This window comes from Aythya fuligula, chromosome 5, assembly GCF_009819795.1.
Source record: "Aythya fuligula isolate bAytFul2 chromosome 5, bAytFul2.pri, whole genome shotgun sequence".
Lineage (NCBI taxonomy): Eukaryota > Metazoa > Chordata > Aves > Anseriformes > Anatidae > Aythya > Aythya fuligula.
The window spans coordinates 37,398,700-37,416,955 of record NC_045563.1 but is presented as its reverse complement, the minus strand read 5'-3'; the positions used below and the strand labels follow the sequence as shown (position 1 = coordinate 37,416,955).

The following is an 18,256-nucleotide window of genomic DNA, read 5'->3' as shown; positions in this document are numbered from 1 at the left end:
GGTCACACATAATGAAGCCGTATAAAAATCAATGTTGTGAAGAAGGAAAACAGTTCCTGGAGACCTCAGTCTGATATTTGGGTCTGAAGATGAGGCAGATGTGCCTCATTTGCTCTGTGGTGTTTTAGCGTGGGTGTGCTGTGACATTGTAGTGACTCACCAGCGTTACACCGGACACGTTTTGTGTGTAAGGTGGTGATCTTGTGAAGATCTAGCAAAGATGAAGAACAGGGGAGTTGCAGATGGGTTTATTATAGCAACATGTCGGAGGGAGTTTTATTTTGTGCTGTGAAAAACAGTAATGCTACAGAGGGTAAGCCTGCAAATGGGCAAAAATATGGTGTGTATGTAGAGTGAGAAAAGGAACTGGGGCATGTTTATGTGCAAGTGCTGTGATGCAGCTGCTTTACAGTGGATTTTTTTAGGGGTTCATCCACTCTGAAAGTGAACTTTTTGAGGACTCTTTCATACCTAAGGTGTATTCCCTCCAATTGTGTTGACAGGTTTCTCTTTAACTTGCAACTTCAGTATCCTTTTGATCCCATAGATTCTGGCATCTCCTCATCCTTGGAGGTGTTTAAGGAAAGGTTGGGCCTGGTAGGGACACGATTTAGTGGGTGATACTGGTGGTAGGTGGATGGTTGGACCAGATGATCTTGGAGGTGTTTTCCAACATTAATGATTGTAAATTTCTATGATCTCTCTTATTTGAAAATAGCTGTGGGATCAATTTAAGTATTTGTCTAAGGTTGTTTTTTCACTGAGGATGTATTTAACATAATCATACTATTTCTGTAAGTGGTCCTTGTCCCCTTTCACTTTTTCTTCCCAGCAGATTCTTTGTTTACTTGCTTTAGACATTCTTCAGGAATTTGTTTGTTTTTATGTCCTTGTTTATTTGCTTTTCCAATTCCATCAGAGTTCTCTGGATTTCATTGTTATATATTGACTGTTGTAATTTATTTTCCTCTCCATCAGCTGTAGTAGTTTGAATGCTCATTTTGTAAGGTCTGCTTGTCTCTTGAAAATCATATTTAAACTTTTTGCTCGATTTGTTATTAGGGCTCTCTGTCTTGAGATGAATATTTGTATTATATGTAGGCCTTCTGTAACAACTACAGGCTTTTAGATTTACTTTTGAGCTGATTTTCAACTTCCTGTCTTTTCTGAATTAAACAGCACTAAGCTGGCTTCTGAAGTTTTCAAACTGTGGTCACTAGTGTCAGATGGTTAGGCATTTGTAATATTCCCTAGATGTGCCAGATATCTCTAAAACACTCAATGCTGACCTTTGATTGCAGCTTGTAAATGAAGTAAGAACAATAATCTTAATGGGCTTAATTGCCTTGATTGTTGGTATTATTAGTCTGAACGTTTTATGCTTTTCCACACTTCAGGGAAAGTAGACAGAGAAATACTGTATTTGTTTCTCTAGAAACACAGGAAAATAGTGGTTGTATTCTAATGTTGTGGGTGTGTAGTATGAAGATTTAGCAATAATGGAACAATATCTGCTATTCTTTTAGTATAACATTACTTTGATCTACCTGCAACCTAGTCACTCCCTCCTCTGTGCCTAGATACTTTTTTTTACATAGCCTTTTTAAAGTGGCTAGTTTGCCTAAATCCATTTCTGTTGCTATACCCTCTTGCTTGACATTGTTTCCTTAAACTCTTAATATTATATTTGTATTTATTCTTGAAAATGTGCATGCTTAAAATATTTGATTGTTTGAAACTTGAAATGCATTCTTTCCACGATCTCAATCTGTCCACACCCCGGATTCAGGTGTAGTGTTGTGTCATCACACCACCACCACCACTTGAAGTCCTCCCTTTTATAACCCTGCAATTCAGTAGTGTCTGGCTAGCTGCAATGTACTCTTAAAAGAATATGCAACCTCTGCCTCATACAGCATTTTGTCTTTTAATAACCTGTTTTGCATTGCAATACTAAGTAGAACACTGTGAATACTGGCTTTTTTTTTTTTTTTTCCCATCAACATCTGATAGAATTCTTTGGCCTCAACTCAGGAAAGCACTTAAACATATTTTAATTAGCATTTTAAGTATATACTTAAAATTGAGTGCATGCTTAAGTGCTGCACTGAGTGGGAACACTTTTTGAGTTTGTTCTTTGGTTTTGTCTCTCTTCTGATGTTTTGTTTTCCAGAACTGTGTGAATGCTGTACTGTTAACTCCTTCTAGGCCTGACACTTTTTGACCACCTCCAATGAACTGAGTTCTGTCTGCTTCCCATTCTCCGGGTCTTTTTATAAATAAATACATTCCCCTCCAGAAGTATTTCCTTTCCTGCACAGCCAGGGTCCCAGATTGGATGCTGTTTGACAATAGCCTGAATTTAGGTCAGTCTGGGTATGAATATTTTGCTCTAAAAGATATTTCTCTGTTTTTTTTTTTTTTGTTGTTGTTGTTGTTTGTTTGTTTTTGTGTTTTTTTTTTTATTATTATTATTATTTTTATTTCTAGCTCTCAGCTAAAATGCCTTTCTTCACTGTGATCTCCACTTTCTAACAGACTGTTATCTAGTTTCCTCTTTTCTTGATACAAAAGAGAGAAGGAAACAGCAAGCCTGGGCTTTTGCATTATAAAACTCAGGTAATTTAGACCAGTGAACACTTGGTAAAATCCTTTTGTTTAAATCCCTACTGTTTTGCATCCCCTGGATTTTGAGTTCCACATTCAAATAAAATTAGAAAGCTTACTGGAAAGCCTAGGCAGAGTTAAGAAGTTTTGCTTTGTGTGATACTGAAACAAGAGTTTCAGATGATTTTGGAAAAGAATTAGTTCTTCCAAACTCTTTAACACCTTGGTCTTTACTCTGCTACAACTTTTATAGGTGATGTGATTCTGTCTTCCACCTTTCATGCTGGGAGATAAGACAGATAAGTTTGCTTTCAGCTTGGGAGGCATTCTGAGGAAGGCTAGGGGTGGGGGAACATGACCTTCAGGAAAGGATATACTCATAGGTATTTCAACTCCCAGCAAATTCCCTATCAGTATCAGACAATGCATCCCTGCTGTTGCTGCTCCCTTTAACTGTTCTACAGATTTGCTGTCATTTATAGAGACCTGTCAAATATTGGTGCCCAAATATTGGCAAGGTCTCCCAAACTCCTACCTCAGGTTTCTGGTCGATAAAACAGATGGTATAATTCCTGTCTACTACCTCTTCTGAGATTCAGGATCTGAGTCATTGTAGTGTTTTGAGACTATCTGAAAAATTTCCTAAATGAGCACTTTTTTTTCTGTTGTTTTGGCCCACGGAAGCTAATGCTGCACACTTGCACAGTGGGATTTGGAACTATTTGTGTCTATATTCTTTTTGTTACCTGAATCCAATGACAAGGCCACAGAATATCAGAAATATATTGCACAAATGCTTGAAATTTAATAATGTCTGTGGGATTTGGGCTACTGAGACATCAAGAGCCATTACTGAGAAGAGGGACTTGAACTGTAAAGCTCATATCCAGCCATTTCTCAAATGCAATAAGTTTTTAGGTCTGTGGATTGGAAGTGGGTCTGCCTTTGGTCTGGATGTTGGCTCTTGCTGTTTGTAGATGGAATAGAAATGCTTACAAAATAAATGGTGATCTTTCTGCTGGTGGTCATTGCAGAGACACTGAACAGTTTGTACAGCTGATACATGGCATCTCACGCCATGGGAACAGCTCTTCTACTTACAGCCTTTGTCCTTGAACTATAATGAAATTTCAGGCCTCTTTGCCTTCAAAGCAGCCCAGTTTTTGGGGCGGCTCCCATGACCCGCCATGCTGTAGAAGTGCCAATTCCCTTGCTGCCATTTGGATTCGCTGTTGGGATTCACAGTGATTTGCGTTCTTTCAGGAAGTTCTCTGTTAATTATTCATAAATCACACCTTCCACTGAATGTTTTTCCATGCTGCTTATACCGTGCATGTCTGGCTCCTTAGGGAACTTCTTATTTTAAAAGTAGTGCAAGGTCGGCATCTGTTGGTGCACTCTGAAAGAATAGCTGTCATTGGCCCTTTATTGGCACAAGAACTGTGAGTTATCCAGTTCAGAAGATAAGTTAGTACAGGCCTGATCTGAAACTATGCTGCATTCCTCTTGTTTTGTCATCTCACTGCTCTGGATCTATTCAATCTACCTGCTCTGTGAAATAGTTCTTTAAAACACCCTCAGTAAACTCAAGAGAGACCAAAAGTTGTTCACCAGGGCAGAGTCCCAGCTAACGTATAAATAATAAGCTGGTATTTGTTTCTTTTCCTCTGTTATTGATACAGTACTGATGTTTTACGGTATATCGTACAACATACTGAAAGTTGCTCCAAGAGTAGCTCTCCAGATTTACCCTTCCCAAACTCACAGTGCAAACTAGCGATCCTTACAGTTCATTTACCTGGCTCATGTAAAGGGCAAGGATTTTTAAATAAAATTCATAAAGAAATGAAAAAGGCCTATGGGTTTCTCTGGGGGGAGATTATGGGAGTTTTGTTACAATTCTACAACCCCATGCTCAGAATATTTAGCAGTCAACTATTTCAGCTAAACTGTATCTAGACATTGCTCAGCTGTACCATTGGAAGACTCTTAAAACACTTGGTGTTTTTATCACCCTTCACGCAGTGAGTTCAAAGCATTAGGAAAGTAAAATACTGAATCTCACAGCACTCTCACGGAGTAGGCGTTATGCCTACTTTGGAAAATGGGGCACAAAGAATTTATTGTATCAGTAAGCAGTCACAGCTACTTGCTGTCAGAGCCAAGATTAGAAAACATGTGGCTGGACTTCTGCTCCCTCCTATTCACTCTTGAGAACGAAGCAAGGTGAAGAGTAAATGGTAAAAGAAAGCCTGAATTTTATTTTTTTTTCCCTTGGAAATGTGTTTAGGGACAGAAGGATGAAGGTGGAAAGAGATAAGTTGTTGATCATGCTTCATTTTGGTGTAAATCCTTTAGGGTCAATAAAACCAACCTGCATTAAATCTTACTCAGTCTGGAATGAAAACCGAGTAACATCAATAAAATTTAAAATGAGGCCCTACCTTGTCAGGCTAGCTTCTACACTGGAGTGTACATCTAATATTCTGGAGGAGAACACAGGTCTAAGAAGTAGCTGAAGTAAAAGAAGTCCATTGCATGATACTCATTTCATACATGCAAATTTAAGGTTTGGTAAAGCAGGTAAGGGTTATTAATTTTTTTTACACTTTTGAGGAGCGATTTATTGTAATATATATATATATATATATATATAAATAGTAATAAAACCTACTGTTATCCTTAATGGACTCCAGGCATAGCCAACAGCAAAAGAATTTTGTTGAACTAATAACACTCCTACTGAAAACACTTTTCTAGTTGATGCATGTTGTGATGGTTCCAGGACTCAGGGAGCGTAGCTAGAGGCATGTGCCATAAGTGGCATTACGCCTGCAGAAGCTGTACGTCTTACACCACATAAGGCATTCTGCAAATTAGCATGTGCCTGAACATGGAAGAGTTTTTACCAAGATTTGGATATAAATGAGCAATTATCTTCAATCTGTCTCACACTCTACTTTGCTGTTGTACCTGACTTTGAAGTCCAAGCATCTTGTGAATTATTTTTTATCTTTGTCTTAAGAACTCCCCAAATGCACCCCATTCTTCCTTGAGACATTCTTCCTTGAGAAAGTCTGTGTTGGGCCACTCTCCCAGTGGCACGTCAATCCCAGTGTGCAGCATCCAGCAACCACCACTCTCCCGCCCCATGCCCAGGTCAGGAGATGTGCTTCCAGTCTGACTGGAACCAGCCTGTGGCTGTTTTACGCCTGATTTTCCACAGTTTGCTGTGAAAAGCAAGCAGTGTCTTCAAACAACCATGTCCTAAAGCACTTCTTTATCCTAGGCTTCTTTCCTGTGTTTGCCCTCACCTTTCTTACTTCTTATTGAAAGAACAGCTATTCCAGTCACGTGCCTATAGAAAGCCTATTGCTGCACATCTGTTATCTTGATTAAGCATACCTTGCTTCTCTTCATTTTTTTTCAAAATTAAATTAGTTCCTAATATCACTATCTTTGCAGTTTAATACTGAACTCCACAATGGAAACTCATTTGTGGTTTCTTGAGAAATATTTCAGACTAAACTGTTATAATATAGTCCAAGGAGAATGCATGATCCTGTGAATTTTAATAGCAAGTATGTGAGATATAAAAAGTTAATAGTTACAGTGAACAATTAATCCAGATCTTCATCAAAATTGCAGCTGGCTATTCAGAAGATGTCAGCTGTTTTTCACTGCTGTGTCTGTATGTGAAGTTTGAAGGGTACACAGCAAGAATCTCAAAAGATTTGACCCAACTGTGTTCTCTTAGGTTAATTTGAATGAGGTGCAAAAATGGTTTAGGTGCATTAAGTGTGATTCTCAAAGAGGAGGTGCTTTGTAATTGTGAAATATATCTTGCACAATTACGAAGGTTGTCCTAAGGTTTAATATAACTGAAGGTGCCAAAGCCTGTTTGTCTTCACCTGATAACTTCCAACATTTCTGTAGTTCTAGTAACAGCTATAATGGTGTGTCCAAATAGCTGAATAAATATTTTGTTGTTCTTGATGTTTACTAAAATCTACATAAAGCTAAGGTACGAGTAAAAGAGAACAGTAATACTTACAGACAATCTCATTTCCAGTGGAATCAGTGGAGGTGCTCTCAATAATCACCAACTTCCCAAAGAAATTACTTTTTTTTTTTTTTTTTTTTTTTTCTCTCAAAGAACACCTTTGGGCTTGAATTGATTTGTTTTTGCGTGTTTCACTGTTATCAGTCTCAATGTGATTTGTCTTAATGTTGAGGAAAGATTTACCAAAACAACCCTACAGGGCTGATGCTCCCTGCAGCACAAATGAGATAACATATTTCTACAGTGCTGTCTTCTACACATATTTAAGTAATGACCTTGAGGAGTGGGTTGTTATCCCAAGAGGTGAGAAATTAGCTTGAGTATAGTTTCATGGGTCTGTGATATTATTTGGACAATCTCAAATGCTGTTATTTTCTGTACTAGTCAGAGCCTAAGGGGGATGATGTGTCATGCTGCAGTCTCAGCACAAAAATGACTCCCTTGCATTTTTCTGAGTTCATTTTCCATCCCAACTCCTAACTTTCAAAGAGATTTCTAATGAGTGATATTTCCAAGGCAAGTACACCCCGATTTAAGTGAGCTAAGTACATAAATAGAAATTTGTCATTTTAAAATTTGACATAAGCTCCAATTTTAGTGGGGAAATACTGACTAACTGTATTTCCTAGTGAAAGGATTTAGAAGACATGGGATGCAGAGGCCAAGAAAGTGCCAATGAAATTTCAGAATGCTTTGAGCCACAAGGTATTTCCCCCTCAAAAAAAAATACTGAAGAGAAGTGACATGGCTGAATTATGTTCTTCTCTTCTTCTTTCCTCTGGGCAATATCAGATCAGATGTATTTAGAAAACAATCATGCACATTCATGTATTTTTTTCTACCTCAATATGGACTGTTTATCTGTAACTTGTAGACTGTATACATATTTAATTTTTTTTTCTTTCTGATATGCTTTTGTGGAATAAGTACTTAGGATAAACAAACTGCTAAGCAGCAAAGCTTCAAAGAGTGCTGTAACAGGTTTCAAAAAGTGCTGATAAAACTTCATAGCACGCTGCACCATTGTGCATTTTGGGTAGATTGGGTTTGTTTGGGTTTTTTTGTTTGTTTGTTGTCTTTTTTAAGGAAAAATTGCTTAAGAATTAGTTTAGAAAAATGTACGGTATTTATGTAGTACATATAATTCATAACTCTTCATTCTCACTTATTCTTTCATATATTTCTGAGCCTTATTTCACAGAGAAGCAAAACTGGTGGTAGATTGGGAAGTGGGTGTTGGTTTCATCATCTGTTTGTTTTGTTTTTTGGATGACTTCTGCTCTCTTCCAGCCATCACAGGATGGTAGCTGAATTTTGTTTAACACTCTAAAATAACCAGGAACACAATGTTCCCTAGGTGGGCCTCAGTTGGACCACATAATGATGTCACCTCCTGGTTTGATCCTTCTTTCTTAAAGCTGACTCATTTTGTAGAAAACCATTGGTCTATCGGTTTGTCACACTTGTGTGCAATAGCAGTTGCTGCCTTAGTACTCTGCAGACCTGTTAAATTGCCTTAGGCAAATTGTAGATGGAGTCATATATCCCAAGTCCTTCTTACCCTGTATTGAAAATCGATTGACTTTTATATGCAGTGAACTAAAGCTATGTGGTCAGTTAAGGGTAGCCCTTATAGATGAAGTATAAAAAGCCAGTCTGTGTCCAAAATGCATTCAGTGAAAGTCAGCTGCTATCGTAAAACAGCAAAAACCAAAAACTTCTGCAACAAACATTGTATAAAGCACACTATGTAATCCTCAAAAAGAATTACTTTGATTCTGTGACACTGATAGAATATATGGACTACAGAACAGTGGAAGCAATTTGATGTTGTCTTGTGATGATGCCATATAACCATCTGCCTATAGAGGTTTAATGAACAGAGGGCAGTTTTGGACAAGGTGGAGCCACTTCTCCTGTAGTCCTCTGCTGCCTGCCTAAAAAGTAAATGGAAGGGCTCCAGTGCTGTAGAGCAGGCAAAAAAAAGTGTGGTTTGTAGGGGAATTAACGGCGAAGAGCTGAGGGGAATTCTCACACATCCTAAAGCTGCTTTCTGCTGCTTCCGCAAGGCACTGAGGAGCAGCCTGAAAAAACAACGCCCTCCCTCTAAAATGTTGGCACAGGGTCACAATGTGGGATAAGGGGGTGTTAGGGTGAGTGTTTTAAAATGGTTTAGAAAAGCTGTGTAATGACAGTAGCCCACTGAGCTGTTACGGTTTGCATCCAAGACACAGTATGTTTGTTGTGACCTGCTGTCTTGAAGGCCTGAAGGAATTAATAGGGGAGGAATCTGAGGAATTAATAAAATTAATGACATGTAGATTGAGTTGTGTATATAGTAGTATAAACACTCTTTCTGATGGGCTTATTAAAATGCCAAAATCAAATAAAAATGCTGGTACACTAATTATCAGCTTGAAATAAGCCATGAGTCCTAAACAGGCCTTTGTTTAGAGTATTACATTAGTTTAGTTCATATTCCCACTTAGTTGTTAGGAGATATATGTATATATATATATAGGTGTATACAAAAGCCAAATAAGATAAAAACTAAATATAGAAAGAATTATAACCATAACTTGCTGGATAGATGCTGGTTTGTTCTGAGGTGTTCTCAGGTGTTCAGCTGAATGTAAATCCTTTGAATCTGCCTTGTGAAGTCAGGGTAACAATTTGTGATAGCTGTAGTCAGTTTGCTTAGTTTCTGAGCGTGTCTCTACAGCAACAAACAGGGGTGATGATATATTTATTCCCTCAGAAGGTAGTGAGGTTTAATGTCACAGAAGTTGCATAAGGCCGTGTAAATTTGAAGCACTGGATGAGGCAGGGGAGGTGTGCGGCCTAGAATCTGAACTCCGCCAGCAAAAGCGAAGAGCTTTCAGTCAGTGTTTACAGCTGCTGAGGAAATCTAGCAAGTGTGAATAAAATAAACTGTATTTTTTGTTGAGGAAAAAAAGTGTATGTATCCACTTTCTTGCTGTTCTGTTAAAGAACAGGATTTGTGCTTATCACTCCCCTCAGCCTGGAGCTCAGTGGGCCAGCAGAGCAGATCTGAGGCTCTGTACAACTTTGCTGATACTCCAGACAATCCAGTTTCTTCCCCATCCTTCAGAAAGAATCAACCAAAAGTCCTTTTGCTGAGAAAAGTGCGAGGTTTAAGAGTGAATTCAGAATTTTTTAACTTAACGAGACAATTTGGCATGCATCAGAAAACACGTTTAAGCTGTGCTGTTTGCAGCTTTGGGAGTAAAGCAGGTCCTGGCTGTAAAAGCCATCTGTAGGTGACAGTGATTTCCTGCACGGCACTCTGCTTCAGCTCAGCCAAGATCAGGCCAGAGGCTTTTAGAGAGGTACGTTGCTAACTGCGTGAAGGAGTTAGCTGGATTCAGAGAGCTGTCATTATGCAGAGGCTGCAGGGGAGGGCGGAGGAGCAGGAAGGCCTGCTGAAACTAACCCAGAGCTCTGGGCGACTGGCAAGGCATGAAGGAGGGTGGCGGTTCCTCTTGGGAGCTGCCTTACGCATGTCTCTGCAAACAGGTCCCTACAGGCTGTGGCAACACACACAGTACTGGATGTGAAGGCCTTCCAGGCACACAAACCTTTTTCATGGGGCAGGGTAGCACAAGGGTGCTGCAGTGCAAATTTTGAAGGTTACGTTTGGGTTGGCTGCGATCCTTGTTCCCAGAGGAGGAAAGGCTAAAGACCTCAGGCTATCTCTGGGTGGTAGCTGTTTCAACTCGAAGGCATGTAGCTGCTTGAGAACAGCATGCTTTTGTTTTGGTTTGTTTCTTTTTTTCTTTTTTTTTCTTTCTTTTTTTTTTTTTTTTTTCCCTGCCTGGTGGAAGCTTTATTAATTTATTGTGATTATTTTAAGCAATTGGTGGAGATATGAATATGCACTTTACTTTTCCAGAAGGTTTATGGAACAGAATTGCATAATTTTGTACTTTTCCTATGCAAAGCAGAATAAATCAGATGTAAATCCAGTGGCCAGTTTCTGAAAGATTCCTTGGTTTCTTCCAACTCCTATTTATACCCAATGAAATCCCGTGTCTATAAAACGACTCCTGCTGCCATGAATTACCTTGCTGAGGAAGGTAAAAGGAAGGAAAGAGAAAAAAATTGGGTAGAGATGCTGTGGCAAAGCATGAGCTGGAAGTCCTCTTCTTAGGAGCTATAATATGGTTGCAGCTAGCAATAATGTGTCCTGAGGAACAGTTCTCTAATCATCCTTCTTCTTAAAAGGTGCTCATGAGGCTTCTAGAAAACCACTACTTTCTTGTCTTCATGCTGTTAGACTGCTTGATTAACCCTTTTTTCCTGGATGTGATGCAGCTGAAAATAGGTACAGATGAAATTCCACTGAGGTGAGGCCAACACTTGTTGCTAGATTGCTTATAGGATTAGGCAGCATTTCTCAATAGGCTTTCAGTGGTTTGTGTGTGTGTATATATCTGTTGTTCAGGGAATTATGCCAAATTCTGGTGACATTGGTTAAGAATATGAACCCTAAAACAACTCTCAGTACTGAGGCCTTGTCTTTGCCTTTAGTCAGGCTAGCTGCTAGACCTTTATCCCTGAAAACATCCATCTGCTTCACTGCAATGCTCACATTTCCATTCCAGCCTATTTCTCCGTTGTGTATAAATAACCTTTTCTTTCACCTGATTTGGATTAGCAACAATTGTTAAATACAGGCACTTACCTGTTTATTTTGTTCTTTCTTTGTTAGCTATTATGATTTTAATACAACATGTACAATTACCTTTGAATAAATATCTTTGTTATTTAGGCCTTGATTAAATACCGAAGGTGGTGTTTGGCTTTGAGCACGTGAATTTCATTTGTTAAAAAGTTTTTTGCTTGTGATGGCTGAGCTCTGTAGAGTGCTTGGTGTTATCTTCATTCTTCCCCACAGAAACATGATGTGCTGGGGCTGGTGGCCAGCTCAACTTGGAGTCCAGAACTCCAATGGGAAGAGTAGGGGCTAGGTGTGAGGATTTGCTTTGATTTGAGAAGATAAGGTGCTGTTGGATTTTTCTCTCCTGTGTTTGGTTTGCATGAGTCAAAATGGTTTTATGAGAGTGAAGATATGTGTGTATAGTAATAGTTGTGATGTAAATATGTTTGGTTTGGTCCTGGAGCTCAGAATTGTCTCAATAGTGCAGAGGCTTTTCATCAGAGAAGCCTGCTCTCCTGGGGAATAAGCCCCTACCAAGCACCACTGCAGTAACAAGCTTATAGTGGCTGTGGGCAGTTGAAATTCTCTCTTTAAAACTCTGATTTTGTTTAGCAGATCTTGGTGTTGCAGTTTAGTCTTTGCCTCTTACTGCCTGTAATTCCCTGATTTTGCTGAAAATGCTTGGTTTTATTAAAGTTTTTTTCCTTGTGAATATTAGGTACAAGTCCTGCTGAGCTTGTTAACAGCTCTGCACAGCTTTTGTAGCAAATGGCTACTGATGCTGGAAAAAAATCTCTCTGGAGAAACAGGAGTCAAAGAGAAAGCTAATTCAGTCTGTAGCCTAGCTGAAGATCACAAGTACCCTGCTCTTTGACGACTGTCTGGTAATTTAGGGTTCTTCCTCTGGACAGACTGCTGCCGGTCTCAGGGAGCTGTAGCAGGTTCCCAAGGAGAAGGCCGCAGTTCTTGCAGCTGTTTGAAGTGTGCTGCCCTCGCCCCAGTTTTCTCACTGTTCCCTTTTTCTGTTTCCAGGATTGCTGCCTGCCCCATCTGGCTTTGTGGTATTGCTTGGTGTGCTTTCCTTCTGCTAGTGCATACACAGTAGCCACTGTTGTTTTGACCCATTGCTGAATGCCTCACTAAAAGCTCTGGGCTTCAGGGAAAGGGAGAGGTGCCTTCCAAGGGACTGGTGTGAAGAGTAGCTGGGGAGCAGTAAAATTTCCTTCCCTTCTCCTCCAGCGTGCTGAGTCAGCATCTACCGAATGTCACTCTTACTTCGTGCTCTCTAGCGACGTTGCTTGAGTACAGTGAAAACCACAAATACATGGGCTAATAAGGGCAGAGTGTTCCTGCGCTTGCTTCTCCAACTCAATAGGAAGCCTTTAATAAGAGTTTTCCTAAATAGCGTTGCTTGCGAAAAGGGGAATTCTGCTCTGTTCTTTTAACAAACAGACGTTTCATGAGAGGTTGTTTTTTCTTCCTCCTCTCTCGGTACATTCCAGAAGACTTTATACCTTTGCTGGTTACTGATTGATAGTTCTGCACTGAGCTCCCTTTAATTTTGCAATAAACTAACAAGGAGGCTGAGACCACAAGTTTACAGAAAATGACTTATTTACTCAACGGGATTTACAAGGACAACAAAGTCAGATTTAGTAGTTCCAGTGTGGTCCGAGGAAGGGCAGGAGGAGTACTTGAAAAATTGTACTGTATAAATAATCAAACAAAAAATAGTTTGCTTATTCTTCTGTGTGAAGCAGTCATATTTCAGTTCCTAGGCCAACTTTATCCCAGGACCTGCAAGGTCCTTCAGCATATGCAAGAACTACGCTATTTTCAACAAACATGGGTGCTGGGAACTTGGGTATCTTAAATAAGTGTTTTTATTTTTCTTTTGTGCCTCCAGAAAATTGGCATCTGGTAAAGTCACACCAGTGGAAGGAGATTCTCCTTTCACCATGACATATAAGGTTTCAAGAGATTATAAAAATAAAGGTGTTGGCTTTTGGATTAATCTTGGAATTAACAACTGTCTGTTTCTGCCTGAAATGCGAACACTATTTTCCTGGAGTAACTAGTGTTCCTATTCCTATAAAAGTGAGGGAGATCATAAGAGGAGTCAGGAATTTTCTCAAGTGTCTAAAATTAGGAACTTGAAAGTGTGTTCCCCCTATTTCTTTGTGTTTCTCTTCAGGTTTTTTTTAAATGTAAGGAAAAGTGTTCTTGCCATTTTTCTAATAGTTACAAGGGGTTACTTTACAATCAAAGTTTGGTGTGCTGATACTGGGACAGTAAACAAACTTTTTCATAAGATTGAACATTGTATCAGTGAATTGTGTGTTATTTTAAGTAATACTTTTTTTTTTCCCCAGAAATCATTCTGAAATTTGAATCTGAGTGAATTTCTACGGTGTAACTCTGTCAGAATCTGAAAGCTGAGAACTGATTTTTCACCACCTTTACCAGCAGCAAGTGAATATGCTAAAAGGTGTAAGACAGTTCACTGAATTCCACAGGAAACTGAGTGTGACAAGTTTTCAGTGTTACAAGGCTATAGAGTTGACCTTTTGGTCTTTTTTCTTTTAGCAGTAGAGGGTGTTTTCCATTTGCTTGCACAATCATGGGCAGAAGAAGCTCTATGTTCTTCATCTGTCACAGGCTAAAAACAGAAAGCAGTAACAAAATCTCCTTACCTGTTGCATGTGTCAGGCCTCGGTTGTGCATGAAGAGGTATTATGTTTTTTTTGTGACTTAGTGCCATAGTGGTAATGAAAGTACCTCTGATAATGACAATATTTTGTTCCATTAATGCCGAGAATAGGAGCTGCTATTAAAATACTATGTATTTTAATATGATAAAGTTGCTACATGATATTTTAATGTTCTCATTGTTGATTGTTCTGCTGAAAGAAAATAAACTCATGACTGGCATTGCATCTGTGGAATAAGTGGAAGCTGTGCTTGGCTGGTAATACTGTCCAGTATCTGTCAAAAGGAACCACAACAGAGGCAACTTTTCCTTACCTACTTAGACTGTGGATTTGGCAGGTCTCCTGTACTAAACAGGGTAAATCTGATCTGTATTTCAATGGCAGATCTCCAAGGAAAAGTTGAGGAAGTGCTACTGCTAATTCAATGCAAGGCACTCTTTCTAGTAAATCTGCTTGGACTTGTGACCCCAGACTGTTTCCAGGCACTGTTTAACATTGAGAGATGGTTTCTTTGAAGTGTGACATCTAGCAGACCAAAGGAAAATATTCTAACCCTCGCTCACCTAATGTTGGTTATTCGTAAGATAAGGAGTTCCTAAGATCAGAACTGAGCACTGTATGAGATTCAGCTGGTTCTCTCCATGCACAAAGCACAGAATCACAGAATGGTTTGGGTTGAAAGGGACCTTTACAGACCTTCTAGTTCCAGCCCCCTGCCATGGGCAGGGGGGACACCTCCCATGAGACCCATCCAGCCTGGCCTTGAACACCTCCAGGGATGGGGCAGCCACAGCTTCTCTGGGCAACCTGCACCAGTGCCTCATTGCCCTCTGAGTAAAGAATTTCTTCCTAACATCTGATCTAATTCTCTCCTCTTTTAGTTTAAAATTGTACTCATGAGGAAGGCACACAGCTGTTTTACTCCCTATCTCCTTTGTTTACCTGGGCATTTTCTCTGTATCACACTTGGGCGTAACAGTTTCCTCAAACGCCTATTTATAATTCTCTGAATATATTTCGTTCCATTTCAAAGGATAGCCATATGTCCATTTCAAAGCAATGGAGTTTAAACACATTTCAGGTTCGTGAAGGAGACTTTGGACAGAAGCTAATACGTTCTTTAGATGTGATACTGGGAAGCACATGGTAACAGTATTCAGGGCCTCAAACTGAATATAGGCTTGGAGACTGACGAAACCACAGGGCTTTGTTTGTGTGCCACTATTCACTGCCAAAGTATTGCTGACCAAGGTTTTACTCTGGGAAAAATTAAAGAAATCTTAGCAATTTCCAGTAAGGGGACGAAATTGGATTTTTGCACCTTTATTAAAAGATACATGTATTAAGAGGAGTTTTCTAAATCTGACTGCCTTAACATTTTTCTTTGGAGATGAAGGTGACTAAAGGCCTGCTTTTCTCCTTTTGTTAGCAACCCATAGCTTGTGTTTGAGCCAGGGTTTGAAGCACTCTGCACACCTACAGAGTGAGATTCAAACTGCATTATGCTAGGTGCACCGAAATGAATATTGGTTGATGATATAGGAATGCACAGCTGCACCTGATGGAAGAATTTTGCAGTAAATGAGGCTGCAGAAGTGTGACGAAATTTAACGCCACATTTAGTGCTTAGCTAACAGCCCCTTGATTTGTACTTATGGGAGAACTGAATCTCTCTGTAGGCTCTGCAGGCTTGCAGAAATGAAGAATAATTTTCAGTGAATTCCAAAATAAGCATTCTGCACATGCATATGGCTTCATCTCAGAGGAAGTGTGCACGTTTTTTAACTGTACCTCTTTTAAGACACTTTCAACTGGTGTAACAAGGTGTCTAGAGTGTTGTTAGTGTTGAATGGTATTGAAGGACACATCAGAAGTTGAAGAGTAAGTTTGGAGGTGTAGCTTGGGTTAAACATAAGAGTGAAGAAAATTTATGCTTCTACAGCTATCAGGTCTGTGGAGATCCCAGCTGAAGAGGAAGCCAAAAAATCTCAAAGATTAAAACAAATAGTAGAATTATTCTCCATTTTTATTTTCGAAGTGTGTAGAATGAGTTTCTTTTGAAGAAGAGCAGCATAAAGTCTAGGTTATTTAGGCTTTGTTCTTTAAGAAAGATCCTTAAATATGGTATCGTTCCTTTACTATGTGGTGCATAAATAACATACATGATGGCACAGTGTAAGATTACCTTGGCAAAGGCATAGGATGACTGCATTGCTTACAAAGCTTTTGACACATGTGAATAATGCGATCATTGCAAAAGTGTGCCAATGAAAACTTCATATCCCACCACTATGTATGTGCATAGAAGTTTTTGTTAGCGTGTTCTTTTTCAGCATGTTTCTTAGTACCTGATCGGGGAAAGCTCTCAGTGTTGTGCCATATTGTTGTATCTTATGCCCGGCTGCCAGAATAGCCTCTGAGCTGCGGGTTTAAGAGCAGAGAGATATTTGTCTTCCTTTTAGCTGTGGCAAGCTGTTAGTTTATTCCAGTAGCATCATGAAGCCGTATCCATAGAGTAGCATGCGCGATTCCAGTCTCCCTTCCTCCCGTGTCATATACAGCTGAAGACAGGCTGTTGAGTCTGGAGTGGAGTAAGTTTTAAGTAAAGAATAAGGACCACCTTGGTTCTTTGAAGAAAACAACAACAAAAAACCACCTACATGTTTCTGCAGTTTTTGTTAGTCTTCTAAGTGGAGACCAGTTGTAATTGCAGAAACTGCAGTGGCTTAGAGATCCCCAAAGCATTAAGAGGTAATTGAGGTTATACGCCTTCCTATCTATGGAATTGACTGTTTGCTTTCGTGTTTTCTGTTATTAGAAAAGAAGTACATGTTCAGAAGTGCAAGGGACTGCTTTTCTCTTGCAAGCAAGACTTTTGTTCATGCTGTCAGAGAACTAAATGTTTTGTAGCACTGTGTAGGTAGCACCAGCTGTTGCTGTTAGCCAGAATCTTGTGATCCTGAAGAACATCAGACTGCCCTCCTGTGTGCAGATAGCCCTGTGGAATGTAGTACTCCTATGCTTCAGATCAGTGGGGCAGTATCACTGCCACACCTTTCTTCATGGCACTGTGTTTCAGCTAAAGAAAGGAAGTGTATGAACTGGATAGAAATTACTTGAAAAATACATTTGCCATTTGCCTTTAAAATTCCAGAGTTTTGGTTTTTCTTAAAATTGGTCCTTTGGCCTTATGAGTGACCTAAAAAATTCTCAAAATATTATTCTCTCACTAGGTGCTTTATAAGGAGCATCACATTGTTTGTTGGAGAATGTTCTTCAGGACAGTGGTTTGATACTTATCTGTCAGAATATGTTGTTTGATATTTCATCTTTTTAACAATATCCCTTTTACTGCACGTTTTTTGCAGTTCTCTTCTAGTTACTGCAGGTAGTTCAATACTTTCTGAGCCGAATTTGCTGAAGGTCAGAGTAGGGGGTTGCCCACACGCTGTGCCTGTGCCTGAGGGATTCCAGTCCTTGCCTGGGCTGTTCTCTGCCTTCCTGTAGCTATAAAAATTCATTTCCCTTCCCCCTCTCCCTATGTGTTTGCAGGTTATCTTGACGAATCAGATTACCACATCACTGAGCAATGGCCTTGCAATCCCAGCAGACCTGGTGTCTCCAGCTGATGATTTGTTCTTGTCTGAAGGTAAGAGATCCCTTCTATCAGAACTGAAACTCTATACTGACACAAATCCACATTGTAACTTGCAGACTTCTGTTGATGTACAGGGGTCCAGGAAAGTCAGGTTATCAAGCCAAAGATAAAACCATGAGGAGATGAAATTATTTTTCAATTTCTTTGAAAATTTATTTAAAGAAATGAAAATAAAAGAGTGTATTAACTAAAAGAAACTGGCCCTTTCTAAGGGGTGGGAATGGATTTTCAAGCTGTGTTCATTTCTGTAATATGTTCCTTAGCGTCCTACTTTCATTCACAGAGCATTATTTTTCTCCTTCTGGAGCTGTGACTAGAGTAAATACACAGGCTAGGCCATAATTTTAATCTTACTTAGTGATTATTGGTGATTCCAAAAAGAAACAGCTGGTCATAAAGGAAGGAGAGCACATAATCACTCCTGTCCCTTGCATTATACTTGTCCAGTTTTCAAGCACAGTGATTCAAACTGCAGCTCTCAATATTGTGTGAATGTAATACGAGCTTTAGTGTGATGCCATATACTGCTTTACATC

The 18,256-nt window shown here is 39.5% G+C and overlaps 1 protein-coding gene across 1 annotated transcript in view; it reads left to right on the top strand.

Moving 5' to 3' along the window:
* Window positions 1–18,256, top strand: part of RAD51B (RAD51 paralog B) — a 379,679-nt gene that overhangs the window by 154,194 nt on the left and 207,229 nt on the right. Inside the window, 1 exon segment of the mRNA XM_032188425.1 lies at window positions 17,615–17,711. Within this exon segment, the coding sequence (XP_032044316.1) occupies window positions 17,615–17,711 (97 nt within the window).